Source organism: Acipenser ruthenus, chromosome 6 (genome assembly GCF_902713425.1).
Source record: "Acipenser ruthenus chromosome 6, fAciRut3.2 maternal haplotype, whole genome shotgun sequence".
Lineage (NCBI taxonomy): Eukaryota > Metazoa > Chordata > Actinopteri > Acipenseriformes > Acipenseridae > Acipenser > Acipenser ruthenus.
This window is the reverse complement of record NC_081194.1, coordinates 32,023,042-32,044,681: the sequence shown is the minus strand read 5'-3', so window position 1 is coordinate 32,044,681 and position 21,640 is coordinate 32,023,042. Positions and strand designations below refer to the sequence as shown.

Genomic DNA, 21,640 nt, shown 5'->3' with positions numbered 1-21,640 from the left:
AAATAAATAGGCTTCCATTTAGATGTACTGTAGTTAGTTTTGTTGGTACAGTACTATATTTTCAACAGAAATGGTATTTTAATTCAGAACGATATGATTCTGAAAATATCACTTGCCAAAAGAGACGACTGGACACATGAACTGTAATACAGAACATACTTTTAAATCCGGTACTTATTGTAACGGTATGTAAAATTCCCCATTAACAACACAACAGCAAAATGAAATCAAAATGATACCCATGCACAGAACTGCTTAAAACTTAAAAGGCAATGCAATTTAGCAAAAGATTTTAAAAATAACACCACCAGTTTCCAGAATTAAAACGGTATCCAAAGTCAGTCTTCAAAATTGCAGAATATAGTGCTCAATGAGGCCCTAATGTCACAGTTCACTTGCAAATGAAAATGCACAAAAGCAACTAAAGATTAAAAAAAAAAAAATGCATCAGTATCTGTGGCGAAGTGTCCCACCCCTATATATATATATATATATTTGTGCACTGTTTTATTATGATTTGTGTTATTGTTTGCGGCGCGGATAAAAGCGCTGCGTATTTGTTAATGTTTTTATAGTTTAAAAACCTCGTGATGATGTGTGACTGATCAGCTAGTGATTTATTTAGCTAGCTGACAGTCACGCATCCTTATTAAACTCATGCAGACGGTGACCATTTCCCGAGTTAATTCATTGATTAATTGTTGCTAATAAGGAGATGGTCACTGTATATAAACCTGCAGCTCTCTACCCTTGGGGAGAGTGTATGAGGAGTGAGAGCGGAGAGAGCGAGGAGAGAGAAAACTAAACTTAGAAATAACTGCTAAGCGTGCACGATACTTATTTGTTTGGCCCTTGTGCCTTTTTGATTGTTGTTGGTTTAAATCTTTTCTTATTTTATTATTTAATAAAATGCTGAGCGCCGTTGCGTTCAGCTTCACCATCGCCAGCCTAGCTAATCTAAACCAGTAGAGTGGAGGCACTGCCCTTGCAATTACTGTCCCTAGTTAGATTTGCTGCCTTGCTGGTAATTCCATGTCTAACTAGCAATATTGCCTTATAGCACAAGTATATAGACTTGCAAGGGAAATCCACCACTCTTATCCTTTTTTAAAGCATAGCTCATCGAATCTAGGTCCCATATCTTTCTCCTTGGCTTGAGGCGCCCTGAAGAAGAGTCATAGCAGAGAAGTGGGGTTACACAGTAGTTTTTATTTTCATTGTCTTTAAGTAAAACCTTTCAGCAATATCTACTGATTTTAAAAGAAATTGTTCATTTTCATTAGGCCTGTCTCTGTTGTTTCTTACTATTACCAGTGAAGGGGCTACAGGCTGTTTGGATAAGACAGAAGCAGGCAGATTGGTAACTGGCATTTCTTGACTAAACTCGTTAAGAAGGAAATGGGATACCAAATAAAAACAACAATAGAAATCTGACAGTATTTCAGACATTTTAAACTTGTAAAAAAGTAGAAAACACGTATCTGTGGCAGAATTGTTTGAACTACTGAAGCGCAGCTCCATCCTGAATTTCAGCAGCACACTGGATTGTAGTATAAACAAAGACATATTCGAAACTAGGCCCGGTAATCAAAAATGGATCCCATGCTAGATACAGTATACCCATGCTTGTATATATATATATATATATATATATATATATATATATATATATATATATATATATATATATATATATAATAGATGTTTCATGTCAGTAAACCTCTGATGTGTGTAAATATTTTTTAATTAGCAGACACAATGTTGTTGTTTCAGCTGTCAGATGCGGAATGGGATGATCTCCTGGATGAGTTTGATGAGAGGAATTATCTCAGTGCCCGCAGATGGAAGCCTGGCCAGGATCCATACAAACTGTATGCCTTTAACCAGCGGGAATGTGAACGGATACCTAGCAATCGGGCTCTCAGGGACACAAAGCATTACAGGTACTGTTTTGTCACAATTTAATAAACCTGTCTAACTACTTAAAAACAAGCAGTACTTCCTCCACTTTAGTCAAAAACTCTTCTGTTTGTCTACTTGACTTCATTTTTATAGTTTTATATTTGTAAAAGGCTACTTATTAGAAACATATACAAAACATTGGAGAAAAAATCTGTTTACACTACATTTAGCAGGTAAAATACTACTCAAAAACAACCTTCTGCAATTGAGCAGACAGCATGCACATGCAATACTTCTATTAACACTAGCACCGCCATAGCCGTTTTTTGAACGGCTTTTGCAATTCAAATTTAAATATCTCAGCGTATGTGAATATCTCGTGCATGCCCGTTCTTAAGTGTTACTAATTATTTGAATTAAATACCCATACGGTGTTTCAGCTGCAGAATTGTAAAAATGAATAAGTTATAAGCACTTGCTTCTTCAACTGCCAGACCCGCAGTTTATGCAGCATATTGAAATCAATACAATACAGCTGACAATTTAGTCTGGGCTTTGTAATAAAACCAAAGTCATTGTGAAAGAACGTATTATAATCCTGTTGAATGCTTGAAACACTGATGAAAGTCATTCTACACATAATAGATTATTATTACTATTATTTACACTACATTTCTCAGGCAGAACGACTGTGCCACCTTGAGTGTGAAAAAAAAAAAAATGTGCGTATATATAAAGCTGTCTGCACAGATCAGTGACCATCGGGACTGATCTGTGCAGACAGGACTAAATGAAAGCAAGAGACTGTTGCATTTTACAGTGCAATGAAGTACGGTGTGGATATACTGGATCAAATGGCATGGCTGTATTCTGTCAAAGATGGTACTTGCAGGTGTCCTGTGGCTGTTTTTTATAATGTTTTGGACCTGGCAGCCATCAGCGCTTTGGTTTTGTACAAGGAGTGCACCAGCAACACAATCACTCAGAGGGACATCATTTTGCAGCTAGCCCTGGAGCTACGGCAGAAACAATTTGATAAAGAGACACGAAAGCCGGCTGGTAAATGCCCCTCAACCTTCAGCCAGCGCTGCGCCCACTGGCACATGGAATAAAAAACAATGCCAGGTTGCTAAATGCAATAAAAACAGAACTTTTTATGTCTGCGCCCGTTGTGAAAAGGCAGTCTGTGGCAAATGCACTGGTACAGTTGAAAAGCGTGTTTTCTGTGTAGATTGTACTGAGAATGCTGTAATAGAACAGACAGAGCCTTTGAACTCTGTTTCACTCAAAGCACTTTCACGTTGCATAAGTTATGTTATATTTTTGTTTTATGCTATTTATATACTAGTTATTATGTTTTATAATTTGATATGTGTATACAGCTTTCTACATCTGTTTACACAGAAGTTTATTGCGTAGTTTATTTCATTAAAGTTTTTCATGTTTATGTATATGTGCACTTTTTGAAAAAAAATAAGAACAAAGTTTAATTTTCAATGTAAATATGGTGTTTCTGCTCTGAAAATGTTATATATGATGTTCATAAATAAAAATATTAAGTTGTATCTGATTGTTTGTTTTTCATTTTCATATTGAAGCCGTTTTAAAATGGAGCCGCACATTTTACAGGTGCGGCGGCTGTGTCCGAAATCTTGCCGGTTCTAGTGTTAACAGATCCTGTAGCTCCATTGCCGTATGCATTCTCTATCCTACATAAATGAACTATCTTTGATTAGCATGTCGGTCCATTACAGTTCCATCTACATTGTTTAACATTTTAAGGTCAAATAACCATTTCTTTTTTAAATTACAAATAAAGTTGTCTCTGGCTCTTCACAGGCAGGAAATTGATAATAGAAAAAAAAAATGTTTAGGACAGGAAAGTGGTAAGTGGACAAACACAGCCCAGTTTCATTTCAAAGGATTTACACTAACAATGGCCAGCTAGCTAGATAATTTGCCATCTGTCCACAAGCAGCATTTAATGGACCAGTAGAAAATCTCCAAATGCTGAATCTAGCAGAGTTGCTTGATAGCAAAACTGAATACCCTTTCTCTGGGTTAATCAATTATTTCCAACATATACATTATAATCTGTTATAAATCAGTGGGTTACTCTGTTCCTCTTGGAAATGGGGCCTTTTTAGGTGATAAAGTCTGTTATATAAAAATAGACTGATGAAGGTATTGTAACTCATTTAGTCTATATGTGTAAGGACATGGTACCACAGTTATGTTCATTAATGTATTATTGTTTTTAAATTCACTTTGTTTATCATTTTCATAAATATATTTTAAAACTAAGAAGTTTAAAGCACCCCTATGGGCTCAGGTGGTACACCAGATTTAAACCATTAATCTGTACCACTGCAACACTTTGTTCCTGATTGGATGCTAGAGACAAATCAGTTAGAAATACCACAAAGAACACTGATGGACCAGCTGTACTTGGATATAAGACATGTTTTGAGAGTGCTTTTGAGACCAAAGGGGTACTTTTAGCTCAACCAGTTGTGATGACTGAAACAGCAAATGGTCTACAAAGTGACCCTAAAGATGAATAAGAATAGATTAGTTAATAAAACTGCAGTATTTCAAACCCATACGTGGTTGTGAGGGAGCTGGTTAAAAATGTAAGAAAGCTCTGATAGGTAGTATAGATTCATGTTGCAAATGCATTTCAATTGCAGGGGGAAAATACAGATAACTGCACATTACATTGGGTGGTGATATAAATGCTTTAATCCTAAATGTTATCTCACACATACTGTGCCAAGATAAATAATCATGCAAGGCTGTGTTGCACGCATTATCTTTGTTGCATGCACAATTTTATCATGTTTTGTTATCAACAATTAACTGCATCTGTTGGGTGGGGGAGAAAGAGTACTTCCATATTTCTCATGTGTTTCATTATTATTGTTGGAACTGTAATTGCATGAGCAATAGGTATTTGGCAGTTACCTATATTTCTTAAGGATGAATAGCTTTGAACTGGAATACAAAACATAATACAATAGCTGGAACTTGACATGGGCTGTTTGTTTGAATTTTATTTTTTCAGAAAAGCTGAAATGTGACACTAGTCCCCAGCATGCCCACTCACTTAGACTTTTTGAATGTTTGAATCATTTGTAGGTTCATTCTTAGTAGAATGTCCCATGAAAATGGCCTTTCTATGTTTTGTCTAAACATTTGGACTTGAATAAGAAAGACTATATAAAAGCACAACTCTGGTGGAATATATAGTTATTTAGATAAAAGGGGGAGGCATTCTGTTTTTTTTCAGTTTCCTTGTTCATTTACCATTTGTGTTGGCATTTGTCAGAACAAGGATTATCATGAATGTTTTAAGCCAATTGTTAATATTGGAAAATATAATTATCACACAACATTAGTTGATAGAATGCAATGCAGTTTTCATATACAGTAGAGAGGGCTTGGTGCTCTAGCAATGATGTGGTTGGAAATCCACTTGAACCACAAACAGGATGGGACCAAAACATGAACATATAATATACTAGACTTAGTACTTTACTGTTCAAAGAAGGGTGATACATGTAGTGCCAGGGGAAAGTTCAGACTGGGTTTGTATAGTTACCCAATTTATTATCAATATTGCAGCTGCCAGTGCTGTGGTACTGCATTAAGAGGGACCCTATAATTATAATTAATAATTATAATTATGGGGATATCGGCAATTCACAGTAAACTGGAAGCTCAATAATGGGGTTGAAGGTTTCAAGTTTCTTTTAATTATTAATTTGACTTTCACTGGGGTCGAGGCAGCAAGAGAAATAATGTCAGGGCTTTAAGACAGACGCATTACATAGGCTGAGTTCTAGCATTGAAAACTAAATTAAAGGTCCATTAGGACAAAGGGCAAGGGTCCACTAGAATGAATTAAAGGTAATTGAGAAACAAGAAAAAGACATTCAAGTCCAAGAGCTGTCAATGCCTCACTCCTTATAAATGTTTTTTGGCGTAATTCAGTAAAACTGAGATAATAGAATAGACCTGAGATGGTTCATAATACTGCAATAATACTGCAATATCCAAAACTTATTGTTAATAATATTTATTGTCATCCATTATTGTCCAAATCAATTTCAATGGGACATATAATTATGATTAAATACAAAACTACATTTTACTTGACGGTAAGAGCTGACAATTCCGGGAAATGACAAAGATGGGAAATTGTCAGGTAAGACCATCACTGCCCTCTTACCTGACCCATGTTCTGACAAGGCTTTCCAGCACACACTGCTTAACTGGTACAGTAGGTGGGTTCACTTTTGACAACATGTGTAGTCACCACTGGGCATAGCAGGTCAAGTCAGGTCTAAAACCAGAATAACCGTGATTGTTATCATGTTGTCATAGAATTATATGTGAATTGGAAAAGCTAATTAGAATAGTTGGAATATTAACACATCTGATGTGAGAGAGTGTGGAGTAGTGGTTAGGGCTCTGGACTCTTGACCGGAGGGTTGTGGGTTCAATCCCCAGTGGGGGACACTGCTGTTGTACCCTTAAGCAAGGTACTTTACCTAAAATTGCTCCAATAAAAACCCAACTGTATAAATGGGTAATTGTATGTAAAAAGTAATGTGATATCTGTATAATGTGATATCTTGTAACAATTGTAAGTCGCCCTGGATAAGGGTGTCTGCTAAGAAATAAATAATAAGTTATTAATTGTGTACTTTTACAAGAATACAAATATTTACAACTGTCATAACCATTTCAGCTTTTTTCTTTCTTTTTTGGGGGAATTTTGGTTTTGTTTATGAAGGACACAAAAACATGTGTTTGATATGCTGGAAAATAAATGTATGTGTGGCTGTAGCAAAGTGGTTTGCAGTGTGCCGGTATAGAGGTGATGCAGTGTTCAGTAATAACAAACACAACACAGTTCACAGTGAAAACAGCTCTTTATTTGTGCTGGGTTGCTTGTTTGGCAACCTTAAATAATAATACCTGGCTCTAGCCAACGATGTGTATAGTGCATGTAAACCACAGGGTTCAGTCCGGAAATAATAATACTAATAATGACACACACTTTATACACACACGATCACAAGTCCAATAGTAAGTGCCCCTAGTGCAAGTGGTGATTTAATACAATAATCGTGATAGCAATAGTGCAGAGTAGTCTGGGTTTCATGCTCCCGGATATTTAGCTGTCTAGAATAACAAATAACAACAGTTAAACAGACAGATAAGACAACACTAAACACTCACAATACTTTTTAGTTTGTACGTCCTTTACAGGTCTTTCCGTAACCATAACAAAGGAACAGATTGCTTTGCCACATCCCCTGATACACCCTCAGTCACGCCCCCTTCTGTAGCAAGTGCAATCATGTACCCTCCAATCCATGACTGACACATCGTGATAACTTCTGGTATTGTGACTCCGCCCCCTTTCTGGATGGCCGACTTCCCACTGACCCTGGAATGAACTGCCAAACCATCCAGTCCGGGGCACACTGTTCCTGTTATACAGCTAGGATTTGACTAGGATTCACTCGCTTTCTGTCACAGTGGCATAGTAATGTACAGAACCTGTAAAGGTACATGGTGCAAAAATTAAAATGGGAGGATACTATCTCATGTGCACGACTTACTATCTTGTGTGCATGACTTACTATAATATGCTCACGAGATAGTAAGTCATGTGCACAAGATAGTAGCCTCCCTTTTTAATTTACACCATGTCCCTTTAGGGGTTCCATAGTAATGAGATCATTGGAAGGAGACAAATAACACTATGTAACACAATTTTTGTTCCTGGGTAGTAAGTGTTATTTCCTAATTGCTTATGCCTCAAAAGTATAGAAAATGGCTATTATTCCCCACAAACTTTGCTTTTGTGACCAGGACAGTGATATTTTCAAATTTACCTATTTCCAATGAGAAAACGGGCGAATTTGTGTCTTTTCGTTCACATAAAGTCAGAAAAAAACAACATATGAATCCAAATTAACATGTATTTATACTAAAGTAAGTCCAGTATATCCTGGTGGAAGAGCTCGCCTTGCTCCTCCGAGTACGCTCCCATGTTCTTCTTGAATTTATCAAGATGAGCATCAAGGATATGGACTTTGAGGGACATCCTACAGCCCATTGTGCCGTAGTTCTTCACCAGAGTCTCAACCAGCTCCACATAGTTTTCGGCCTTGTGATTGCCCAGGAAGCCCCGAACCACTGCGACAAAGCTGTTCCAAGCCGCTTTCTCCTTACTAGTGAGCTTCTTGGGGAATTCATTGCACTCCAGGATCTTCTTTATCTGTGGTCCGACGAAGGCTCCGGCTTTGACTTTTGCCACAGACAGCTTAGGGAAGAAGTCTTGAAGGTACTTGAAGGCTGCCGACTCCTTATCTAGAGCTCTGACAAATTGTTTCATAAGGCCCAATTTGATGTGCAGTGGTGGCATCAGCACCTTCCGGGGGTCCGCCAGTGGCTCCCACTTGACGTTGTTCCACCCCACAGAGAACTCGGTCCGCTGTGGCCAGTCCCGCCTGTGGTAGTGCGCCTTGGTGTCCCTGCTGTCCCAAAGGCAAAGATAGCAGGGAAACTTGGTAAAACCGCCTTGGAGACCCATCAGGAATGCCACCATTTTGAAGTCTCCTATGACCTTGATGTCATCTCAGAAAAATGCAGATATGTATCCACTTAGGCAGCTGGAACTAAACTGAACTGGTGGGCTTAAGGCCCCTGTATTTATACTACTATTTATATTACTGGAAAGTTCTAGAAAGTTCTAGAAGTTACTCCAAGTTTACTCAGCACTGAATCTATCTGGAATGTTCTGGAAAATAGGTAAATTTCAAAATATCACTGTCCTGGTCACAAAAGCAAAGTTTGTGGGGAATAATAGCCATTTTCTATACTTTTGAGGCATAAGCAATTAGGAAATAACACTTACTACCCAGGAACCAAAAAAAAAATAAAAAAATTGTTACACGGTGTAATATGTTACACAAGCATTTTCCAACCAATAAATCATTGAACTTTACAGATCTTTCAAAATCCATTTATGACAGTGACTCTTCTAAACTTCTAAAGCATATCTATTAGGCTGTTTCAGAGAACTTTTGAATCCTTAGCAAGCCAGTGGTGACGACACGTTGTCTGAAGTGAACCCACCTACTGTACCAGTTAAGGGTGCAGTGGCGGCCTTACCTGACAATTTCCTGTCTTTTTTGGAATTGTCAGCTTACCGTCAAGTGAAACGTAGTTTTTTGTGTTTAATATAGATTTTTTTTTCACTAGAAGGCTGATTTTAAAACATTATATTTATATGCAATGGAAAGTAAATCCCTCCATTTAGATTGTAGTCCTCTCTGTATATCTCGAAGGAAGTTTTTAGTTCATTATTATTATTATTATTATTATTTATTTCTTAGCAGATGCCCTTATCCAGAATCACAGTACAAGTATTAATACAATTAAGAGCAAGACATAGTTTGCTATATATGTCTTTTATTTGTGGTGCAACTCTTAGTTTTTGTGTAAGAAAAATTCTCTACTATTATAACAAACATTCCCAAGTAGGACCACATTTTAGATACCTTCTCATACATAAAACAAGCTGTTATTATTAGGCTATTATATTTGTAACAATTTTTAAAAACATGAATACTTTAGTTATATTTATATTAAGCTAGCAATCTGATTGTATTAAAAACAACACATAAAGGGAACTGTGGCAGAATGAGGGTACTGCCCTATGTTTATAGTGTGGGTGTATATGTGTGTTTTGTAGTGGTGGTGGGTAATTAAAGGGTTAATTCACTAGCACTTTAAAAACATGTGAGAATGTGGTGGAGGGTTTAATTGATTAAGTGGGTGTAAATTGCTGCACAGGTGTGTATATAAGGGAGCACTGAGAGCACAGGTTTAGTTGGTGTTAGGATTCTGGAGAGTGTAGAGGTGTTCTTTGTTCTTTGTATGTGTGAGATCTGTTTTTGTTTAAACTGTTTATTTTGTTGTGTTTTGTTTAATAAATACGCGCTGTAGCGCTTTCACCTGCCGTCTGTCTCCGAGTCTCCCTACCTTGCCGCCTGTCATCCTGTGACATTGTGGTGTCAGAGTGGGATTAAAGCGCCTCCCGGAGACTCGGAGCAGAGTAGGTGTTTTTTTTTTTTTGTTTAAAAAATAAATAAATAAATAAAAAAAGAAAAAGAAAATGGAGCTGGCCCAGGAGGAGGCAGATGACAATTGGGAGCTATTTTTAAAAGGGCTCGCAGCAGAGTTGTGCCCTGGCTGTGGGGCATATGGGCACACAGTGGCCATCTGCCCCACCCAGTATGAGGAGGAGGAGGAGCTGCCGCTGCAAAAGTCCAGAGGGGAGGAGCCAGTGCGTCCTGTGTCCAGAGGGGAGGAGCCAGTGCGTCCTGTGTCCGGAGGGGAGGAGCCAGTGCGTCCTGTGTCCGGAGGGGAGGAGCCAGTGTGTCCTGTGTCCGGAGGGGAGGAGCCAGTGCGTCCTGTGTCCGGAGGGGAGAAGCTGAAAGCCCAAACCCCTATTTTTTTTTGGGAGGGACGAGGGTGTGAAGCTCAGGCTCCACAGCAGCCGCTGTTTTTGCTGCTGAAGGGAGCCCAGCGGAGACGCCCGCCACCAGCCCTACCCCCGCTGTCGGAGGAGCCGGCAGCACCACCAGCCCTACCCCCGCTGTTGGAGGAGCCAGCAGTGCCACCAGCCCTACCCCCGCTGTCGGAGGAGCCGGCAGCGCCACCAGCCCTACCCCCGCTGTCGGAGGAGCCGGCAGCGCCACCAGCCCTACCCCCGCTGTCGGAGGAGCCGGCAGCACCACCAGCCCTACCCCCGCTGTTGGAGGAGCCAGCAGTGCCACCAGCCCTACCCCCGCTGTCGGAGGAGCCGGCAGCGCCACCAGCCCTACCCCCGCTGTCGGAGGAGCCGGCAGCACCACCAGCCCTACCCCTGCTGTTGGAGGAGCCGGCAGCGCCACCAGAGGGAGACGAGCTGCTGTTCCCGCCTCCGCCTCCGCCACCAGAGGGAGATGAGCTGCTGTTCCCGCTTCCGCCATCAGAGGAGCTGGAGCAGGCTCTACCTCCTGTTGCCAACAGGGAAGAGGAACTCTGGCCGCTGCCACCCTGGCCGGAGGTTCCTGCACTGTTGGCCACGCCCAAGGTTGCAGTGCTGTTTGCTGCTCCACCTGAGGTTGCTGTGCTGTCTGCTGGTCCATCTGAGGTTTCTGTGCTCGTGCCGCTGCCAGCCACGCCGGAGACTCCAGGTCCAGCGCCAGCGGTTCCGGAGGGTCCAGCGCCAGCGGATGGACCCAAGCTAGTGCCTGCGCCGCTAGGGGCGGCCAACCTGTCTGGGCCAGCTGACGGGTATCCAGGAGGGGCCCAAGAAGGGACAATAAAGACATTGGGTTTATGGGGTACGCCGGGGGTTAAACGGGCACCCCCTTACATAAGCCCAGGGGTCACCACGGGGGTTAAACGGGCGCCCCTTTACAGAAGCCCAGGGGTAGTCACGGGGGTTAAACGGGCGCCCCCTTACAAAAGCCCCATGGAGGTGAAGGAGTGCTGGGGAGTGTTGGGGCCAGCAGACTCCAGACGGCAGGGTGCACAAGGGGGGAGGACTGGCCCTGCCCGTCTGGTGTTTGACAGGGGTCGGCGGGTCCCCAACATTTCCTCCCACCCTCCCTCCCTCCCAAATCTTGTGGAATGGGGGAGAAGGTGGCCCGTTGAGGGCCTGTATGTGCTACGCACATAAGGGGGGAGGAATGTGGCAGAATGAGGGTACTGCCCTATGTTTATAGTGTGGGTGTATATGTGTGTTTTGTAGTGGTGGTGGGTAATTAAAGGGTTAATTCACTAGCACTTTAAAAACATGTGAGAATGTGGTGGAGGGTTTAATTGATTAAGTGGGTGTAAATTGCTACACAGGTGTGTATATAAGGGAGCACTGAGAGCACAGGTTTAGTTGGTGTTAGGATTCTGGAGAGTGTAGAGGTGTTCTTTATATGTGTGAGATCTGTTTTTGTTTAAACTGTTTATTTTGTTGTGTTTTGTTTAATAAATACGCGCTGTAGCGCTTTCACCTGCCGTCTGTCTCCGAGTCTCCCTACCTTGCCGCCTGTCATCCTGTGACAGGAACACATAAAGGAAAGTCCTGGGCTAAGGCGTCGAAGCCGAGTGGACCGCCTAAGCGGTGGAGGCAATACCACAGGGGGCAATGTGTCGTCTCCGCCAAAGCGAAGAATTCGTCATTGTTGGATACCATGCAGTGAGTGCACCAAGCGCACTGAGTGTATCAAGCACTGTGTGCACCACACCACTGACTGGACCGAGCGGGGTGTGCATTGGAAACCGACTGCACGAGCACCGTATACACGGGAAACGCTATGCGCAGCGCATGCACCAGGCAATGTGTGCACTAAGAGCACCGAGGCGCTATGCCCGCCGAGTGCACCGAGTGCACCGCGCCGTGCGCAACGAGTGCAGCGTGCATCGCGTCGTGCGCAACGAGTGCAGCGAGCACCGCATGCACTGGATACCGTATGCACTGAGGACTGCGTGCACCAAGGCACCAAAGTACCACGGGCTGAGCGTGCACCGAGGTACCGAAGCACTGGGGGGCAGCTGAAGCAGCAGTGCCTACCCTACCTGCGTGTAATCACACACCTGGTCAGCGTGTACCGTATACCAGGGGACACACAAGCCAAAGCCGCAGCGGTCGAATCTGTGGATGGAGTACAAAAAACAATAGGAACAATAGTTGCTGCTGTTGTTCGTTGTTCGTTTTTCTTTTTTTTTTTTTGAAGGCCCAACGCACCAAGGTGAGTGGGCCGAGGCAGCCGGCGGGGTCTACTCTACAGCGGGTCTAGTAAAAATACAGCTCTGTGGAGGACAAGGCCTGCTGTTTTTTTTTGTTTTTTTTAACCTAGCTGCTGCACAACACAGGCAAGTGGGTGTACCGCGTGTTCACTGCAGATGTGCCAGCGAGGGTATTCAGTCAACAACAACAAGCATATATATATACAGTCAACCCTCTTTATACCGCCTGGTAAAGGCCATGGGCAAAAACAGGCAGTAAGCAAGGATGGCGTTATAGTGAGGGTCAACAAAAAAAAAAAAACACATACAACCTTCCATGTTTGCAATAAATTCAAATGTTTACATTTTTATGTTATACAATTTCAGTATATCCAGGCCATTTTAATAAAACATTAATCTTTTTATTTAAACTACAGTACTAGTTCTTAACACAACAGTAGATCTACTTTTGAGGAACAGTTTATACTTAAAAAATAATAAAAATAAAAAATAAAACAGTTAGTTTCAAATCACCCAAACAACAATTCCATAAAAACAGACAAAAAGTAGTTTTTTATTTTTTTATTTTTTACTCTACTGTCATTTGAACTTTACTGTTTGTGGCACGACTGTAAGCCTGCTGAATCCTGCAATTGAACAATGCCATCTATTTATTTCACAAAGCAATTTAAGCTCAACAGCATTCTTTTTTAAGCAAAAACGGTGAATATGTACAGGCAAACACTTTTTTTTAAATGAAAAGTAAAAAAAAAAAAGTCACTTATTTTAGACTGCATCAAGCCTTTTTCAGGTTAAACAAATCAACCCGTTCCATCAAGGTAAGCCATTTGTTTTTATCCATTAAAATGCCTCCAATTGTCCTGCAATTAACAGTATATGCCTCACTTAGACGAGAAAACATTTGCAACGTCTTGCTGACTTGCTTTATTATTTTCAGATGCATACATGCAGATTTTTTTCTTTTGCTCTGGTGTTAAATGTAGGGTCGACTCGCCATTTTGTACTTTCTGTTTTGCTTTGGTAGCGGGAGTGTTGATGACATTGGTATGAACATTCAATTAACAACGAATTAGGAAAGCGAGTCAAAGGTTAACTGCCTAACGTTGTTTTAATTGGCCATGATTATTTCGCTAGCGCTACAATGAGGGAAACTACAATGCTTATATTTACGTTTGCTTGGCTTGGGAAGTTGGCGGGTGGCAGACAGCGGGGTGGTGATATAACGGGTACAAATAGCACTGTTTTTATATTGGTGACATTTGTTCAGAGAGAATAGCTGGCGGTATGCGAGGGTGGCGTTATAAAGGGGGGCGGTATAATGTGAGACAGCTGTACTGTATATATTTATATATATTTAAACTGCCACTTAGTTGCTCGACAGCAGGGGTATGGCAAAGCCTAACCCCAGTGAAGGACGTGCTCCCACACGAGTGAAGGCTGGAAAAACAACAACACTCCTTTAAATCAATATACCAACACAGAGGGTCTTACTTTACCGTCTTGAGAGGCAAAAAGAGAACATGGGTTCCGTGGTTTGACTATTTAATCCCTCAGAGGGCGTCATCCCAGGAAGGGGCTTATCGGCAGCTCTGGTATAGAAAGCTCAGAAAATACCCACCAATAGGTAGGCATATCCCATACGTAATGTTTTGGTGGTCGTCTTCGAATTGAAAGGGAACTACTTTTTTCGCGATTCAGTAACTTAAGAACTACGGCATGGATTTTCATGAAACTTGGACAAAAAAAATCTCTGTCAAATGGACAAGGAGCATATGAAATGTTGTCTCGAGAACACAGCTGCTCTTACCTTTAACGGTGCTATTGCATCGTTATAATAATAGTTATAGCTAAATTGATTAGCATTGAGTATTTAAAAGCTCTTTATGATGTGACAGTTCTGATGTGTTTTCAAGATTTACTTGGGGATACGGGTCATTTGTCCTCATACAAAAGAATGAGAACACAAACCTTTGTGGCCAGCAGTAGACAAGGGAGATTAAAAGACTCCAATTCCCAGAAGCACAGAGGAACTAGGAAGTCAGCTGACCTGGGTGGAGTAAAGTCAAAGGATATAAGAAAGTCAGGAGTGTAGGCTGGCAGAGAGAGTGTGTGTTTATTGTGCTGTGGAACTCAGAACAAAGAATTATCTCTGAATACTGCAAAAACGTCAACAAGGGGTATGTGTAACAGTGATAGTAATTGCTGTGTGTTATTTATAGTCACTGTTTAAAAATAGTTAGTTAGCCGTGAGTGAGTATAATCACTGCGCCATTTGCAAACCGAAAGTGCTGTGTTTGGGCTGAGGTTTGTGTGTGATTGATGTGCTGTGTGCTTTTATAAATCATATCTTTGTTCCTGTGGGAGACCTGTGTTCAGGACCTAGGTTAATTACCTGGGTTCGGGACTTGTACATCACCTGTGTGGGTATAGGAGCTTGGGTGTGGCAGGTGAACTGTGTGGAACGGACCAGTCCAAACCAATTCCACGTTCAAACTAAGGAACTTTAACCCTTTGCAGTCCATTTATTAAGTGCGTGTCAGGCGCGTCAGGTCCAATTTATTTTCACACACGCAGTTAATTTTAGACGCACTGTTTAAAGGGTTTTTTTTCCACAGTCAAATGGGTTTAAAAGGCCCTGCATATCAACAAAGCACTCACTAGGCATCTCCAGCCCAGCCCCACCCTTTCATTCGCTATAGCTTTCACTACCAATAATAATAATAATAGTCGTACATACCGATCGATCATCTCCTGATCACTCGTTTTATCACTTCAATAATGTGATCCAAGTCATTATTTTATTACTATAACATCTCAAAAAAGCTCTACAAATGTCCGTGTTATTCTCTTTGCGCTGATTCAGTAACAGGCAGCTTGTTTCCTTATGGCCGCCCCTATCTGATGCCAGGGGCAAGTATGACTATTCATGAGATACACCCTTTTTTTTATCCGGCTTGTCTCGGCTCCTGTCGCTCCCACTCGGCCATTGAATGGTTTTCTCAGCTTTTTCCGGCGAAAAAACGACTAGAAACCCGTTTTTTGCGTTTTTTTGATCATGTCGGACAGGGTCCGACATTGGACCGGATAGGAATAATTGCAATGTCGGACCAGGTTCGACAATGGACCACAAAGGGTTAAAGTAAAAGGAACCTTACTTCACAAACAACAAAGCAAACAAAAGGATTGTTTTGAAGCAGCGCAATCTTCTAGGGGGAAACAGTGAGGAGTCTTTCGGGATTCAGCCACAATCTTTTTAGAAACACCACCAAGAACCAACAGTGAGTAAAATCTGTTTTTACTAACTTCTCGCTGTGGAGTTAGTCAGCGTGTTACATTGGGTGAAAAGCGCTAGTGAAGAGCTGTGTGCTAGATTAAACCAAAGTAAACAAAAGCTGTTTGTAAATGGACTGTGCTGTAAATATTCCTGAAGGAGTGAAAATACACAAACCGGCTGTGTGGAACCGTGAAGTGAACCTGTGTAGTGCAAAGGCGCAGGGAAGGAAGCGGTCCTGTTTATAACCAGTTGCTGTGTGGTTCAGCGTTTGTTCACTGGTAGGCCACTGTATTGGGCCACAAATGACTGTGTCACTCGATGGACTGTTTGTATCCGAGTGCAGTTTATAAATAAGTCACTCAAAAGGACTGTTTAAACAAAGGTGAGTGAAAATTAATTGTGCAAGTGCGGCTGCAGGAAAATTTCCCAATGGACTGTGTTTTTTAAAGAGATACTGCAGCCAGACGAGAGAAATAAACACACCCAAACATTTGTTTTAGAGTTTATTATTTTGGTGTGTGTTTAAAATATTGTGAATTTGCAGTCAATGGATCTCAGGGTTAGTACGCTACTCCCCCCCAGCTCTGCAGATAGAGGGTGCACTATTAATCCTGGTTGAAGAAAGCAAAGAACTGAGTATTACAAACCAACCAAGTGGAACTGAAGCAACATACTTGTACTTACCGGGGAGACCTCGGTGCGTGCCCGAAGCAGTCCACTCCCTCTTTAAGCCTTTAACCCCTGCCAGCCCACAATACTGACCTGTTGGGTCTGCAGTAAAATACTACAGTTTATTGCACTTTCTCTTTCCACCTGTGTGAAGACTAGCTTCGACAGGGACAGTTAGGGAAAAAGAACAACAGTTTAGTTAGTGCCCAGTTGGCAGGTTTTTGTTTTGATTTATTGTTTTCAATTGCCAAACTGAACTGTGTAATAAATAAAATGTACCTTTGGTTCAGTACTTCTGGTGTTCTGACTCCTCTCTGCGAAGACAAAAATTTGGCTACCACACATGGTGGCAGCGGTGGGATGACAAACTGAAGCCCAATTAAAGCTACAGTACCCAACTTTTCACTTGGCGAGAGAGTGACATAGCTACGGAGAGCAATGGAGATCTCAGCAAGTTGGGTCTCAGACCCCAGGACCTCCCATGGATAGAAACCAAAGGGAAGAAGCACCTATGGGCCAGACACCAGGAAAAGCTCCTGGAATTCCTTAGTAAGCCCTTGAAAGCACAGTGGTCGGCTATGGAACGCCAGAATCGTGTGCTTGATGAGGCTATCAATGCCATGACCAAGGTAGTCCGGAGGCTACTGGATGAGCAATCCCGACTGGCCCAGGAGGGTGCCCCACAGTGTTTCTCCTGTCTCGAATATGGACATGAGGTGTCAACATGTCCGGAACATGAGTGGGAGATGAGTTGGGGTAAGCATGAGGTGATTAAAGGGCTAGAAGAGCCCAAAGAAAAAACACAAAGCGTGCATGACTGTCAGCAGCCACCGGAGGCGCTGTTGAGGGAAGAAAAGATGGAGCAACTGTTTCTAATGCCGGATAGTCGTTGCAAGGAGGAAGTAGGGGGTGACCTACAGCAGCCAGAGGAAGTGCTACTGGAAAGAGGAAAAGAACCCCTGCAACAACAGATCCAGACCCGAGACAAGGATGACAGTCGGGAGGCAAGGAAACAGAGGCTGGAGGAACAGATAAGGCTGGTGGAACGCGGCGCTTTTTTTTTTGTCTCACCTGCTGGAGGACGAGACAGTGTCACTTCCGAAGTCCACCACCTATCCCAGAACCAGTGATAATAGTACCCAGTGTGTGCGACCCGCAATCTCCACTAGAGGGGCTATTGAGGGAGAAGCATACCCCCACCAAAAGCCAGAACAGGAAGAGCTACATGCCCAAAAGTCAGTACAGGAAGGACCATCCCGAGTGTTAAAGGCGGAGGAGCCTACACCTTGTAAACCTGGGAACTAGTGGCCTGTGAAGGAGAAGTGGCGACCCTACGAGCCTGTGAGGGAGGAGTTGGTATCCTGCATGCCCGGGAGTGGACTGCTGAAGGAACCGGGACTTACAATGCCTGAAAAACGCCGGGGGGGGGGGGGCAAGAGGAGGAAATTAAGTCTTATGTGCCGGAAACCAGTTGCTGTGTGGTTCCGCGTTTGTTCACTGGTAGGCCACTGTATTGGACCACAAATCTTTATTGACTGTGTCACTTGATGGACTGTTTGTATCCAAGTGCAGTTTATAAATAAGTGACTCAAAAGGACTGTTTAAACAAAAGTGTGTGGAAATTAATTGTGCAAGTGCTGCTGCGGAAAAAGTTCACAATGGGCTGTTTTTTTAAAGGGATACTGCAGCCAGCAGAGAGAAATAAACACACCGAACCATTTGTTTTAGAGTTTATTGTTTCGGTTGGGTGTTTACAGTATTGTGGACTTCCAGTCAGTGGATCTTGGGGTCAGTACACTACTCCCCTCCAGCTCCGCAGACAGAGGGGGCACTGTTAATCCTGGTTGAAGAAAGACAAAGAACTGAGTGTTCCACAAACCAACCAAGTGGAATTACAAACTGAAGCAACATACTTGTACTTACCTGGGAGACCTTGGTGGGTGCTCAAAGCAGTCCGCTCCCTCTTTGTAAGCCTTTAACCCCTTCCAGCCCACAATACTGACCCTATTGGGTCTGCAGTAAAATACTACAGTTTACTGCACTTGTTTCCACCTGGTTTTACCTGTGCGAAGACTAGCTTTGCCAGGGGCAGTTAGGGAAAAAGAACAGTTTAGACAGTGCCTAACAGGCAGGTTTTCTTTTGTTTTCTTTTGTTTTTGGGTAAAGTGAATTATTGTGTGCTGCTTCAGTAAAACTTATCAGTTGACTTTGATCTCTGTCGTCCTGTGTCCTCTCTGGAAAGGTAAATTGGCTACCACACATATTACTCAGAACGTTGATCATTCACAGTAGGTTATCCCACTGCAGTCACTTGTCTCTGTTCATAAATGGAGACATTGAAACGCTGTGCTGCTATCTGTTTACTCCAAAACCATTATCAAAATACAGTAATTAGTTCAAAAAATAAACTGACTATTACATTTTAGTAGAGCTGTGAATAATATGGTCCAGTGTTGTGTTACTGTATCTTTTGTTGGACAGCATTATACTGCTAAACATGTGTATCTTTTCTTCTGCTTTTTGCAGTGCTTCTATTTTTTTTTCTTGAATTGAGTTGCATTACGTTTATGTTTTAGCCGCGGGAATCCATCTATGTATTTAGAAATGCGTGCATACAGGTTGTCTGAGCAGGGCTGTCACTGCCAGTCCAGATTGCATTTCACATTCCACTTTGTGCCACTAGACTGAGAGAAAGAAGACAGTCGCTAGCACATGCACCTCTGGGTTTTCCCACAGACAGCAATCAAACATTCAGTATTTTTGATTAATTAAGACCTAGATAGCTTTAGAGCTGTTCAGGTGGCAACCCAAAAGCTGGTACATTTATAACACCTTTGGAACTACTGTATTTGCTCGAGTATAAGTCGAGAAATTTAAACCCAAAACACAATCCTGAAGTTGGGGGGGGGGGGGGGGGGGGGGCATTATTATCATTATTATTATTATTATTATTATTAATAATAATAATAATAATAATAATAATAATAATAATAATAATAATATTATTGTTATTATAATGTTACCTTTTCTATTGCGTGACCCTGCAGCATAGTGCTTCTATGGGAAACAGCAGCACCTCCATTGTTGTGGGCAAATCCTTGTTGCCGTGGTTGACAGAGCAAATGCTTCTAATTTCTCTCAAATCAAAATGCAAACCTCTCAAGACTTGGCGAAAATGATTCTGTGACATTGTCTATATATAAAAAAAGTAATCCAAGGTTTGTTTACATCCAGGATCAGTCACGTGAAACACAGACACAGTTTCATTAAATTACAGCAGACCACACCACCCCCCAAATTCTATTGAAATACATACTTCCATGTGGGCTAGGAAGGAAGTGGGGGTGGGGCTTGTATACTAAAATAATACTATTGTAGGCTATACAAAAAAACAAAAAAAACAAAAACATGTACTGTATTGTAATACGCATCAAAATGACTTATAAAATTGTTATTTTTGCAAATCTGCTGCTCAAACGCCGTCAGGATATCAAATACATATATTTAGGGAAAAAAAAATTATACCTAAATCTCGCCCTCACAATGGAGGGGGGGGCGGGGTGGGTCGACTTTTACAAGGTCTATGCGAGCAAATACGGTATATAAAGCATTTTATTATTGAGCCAGCCAATCAAATTGTAGTTTTCCTTCTGTGTCTCTCCACTCACTCTCATCTTCCTTAACTCTTACATTGGAAGCATTTTCACTGTACTGTAAAGTGATTATGGTAAACTGATAACTCAATTTGCCACACTATAAACTAATGAGTTTACTGAGCATGTGCTTGTAATTTGCTATCTGCACAAAAGGATGGCTGTACTGTGCCATTACAAGACATGTTTTTGTGGATCTGCCTTTAATTTGATGGGACTTACATTTTAATGATTCTTTCAAAAACTTTGGAAATATTGATTACAGGGGTTGTTTCTACTGCTTCAGTAAGATGGAACCACAATATTGTGTGTATCTCTTCAAACTCTACATGGTTTGATTTGTTGTGAAATTATTGCAATACAAATGGCAGTAATGGTTAACAACCTTTAAATATCTATTGTCAGGTACAGTACATATTCCTCATATAATTCACATATAAATGACCAACACATTGGGGAAATAATAATGAATTTACATTATTATATCACTTGCAGGCTTGGTTAATGTCTTGTCACAGACATGCAGGGTTCTCCCCAGGCCTTTTCAGCCAGGTGGATCGCCCGGCAAAGTTGCTGTCGCCGCCCGGCTGAAAAAACCTGATCCGCTCGTCTTGCAGATGCTACTGTGCCTTTAACAGTAAGGATTGATTGCGCTTCTAGCAGACCACTTGCTCGTTTTTGGGTGAAAAAAAAAATCTTGGAACCACATGACAGCTGTGTTACGTCTTGACACAACATTTAACCAATCAGAGCGTTGAAGGGGTGGGTTTTCTGTGTTAAGCACTTTGAGAGGCTAAAATGTTAAAATGACTGCTAAAAAAATAACCGATTATTTTCAAAGCAAAAATAGTGACAATGAATGCAGGGTTTTCAAAATACGCCGGAGATCGGCACAATCCACCGCCTAATACTATATTTGTGCCAGCTACTTTATTAAAAAATATTAAGATTATTTTCGGGTATTATCATTCAGTCAATTTTTTGTTGTATTATACTGTTAGGTGATATATAGTACATAATAGCTATACATATGAACCAAAAAAAGCATATTCCTTTTGTTTTGATATCGTAAAAAATATGTACCCAGGTGCTTGTGAAAGATATTGGGGGTTCATGTATAGAGGCTGTACGCCTTTAAGAAGAAAGGCATGATGGGATATCAGCTGAACACTTGTCACCTGACATACAAATGCTTGAGTGCAGAGGTGCTGAATTATTACACTCTGGTTTCAACAGTTATGATGGTGACCAAATGTGTGTGAGTACTGTTGTGTACAAAAAAATGGTTTGAATGAACAGTTGCATTAAAAAAAAATGTATAACAGTG

At 41.5% G+C, this 21,640-nt stretch overlaps 1 protein-coding gene across 2 annotated transcripts in view; it reads left to right on the top strand.

The window, feature by feature from the left end:
• galnt14 (UDP-N-acetyl-alpha-D-galactosamine:polypeptide N-acetylgalactosaminyltransferase 14 (GalNAc-T14)) overlaps nucleotides 1-21,640 on the top strand; it is a 142,768-nt gene that overhangs the window by 33,055 nt on the left and 88,073 nt on the right. For both annotated transcript variants that reach the window (XM_059025335.1, XM_034017804.3), the window contains exon 2: nucleotides 1,774-1,943. In XM_059025335.1, the coding sequence (XP_058881318.1) occupies nucleotides 1,774-1,943 (170 nt within the window). The remainder of the gene's footprint in view (nucleotides 1-1,773; nucleotides 1,944-21,640) is intronic.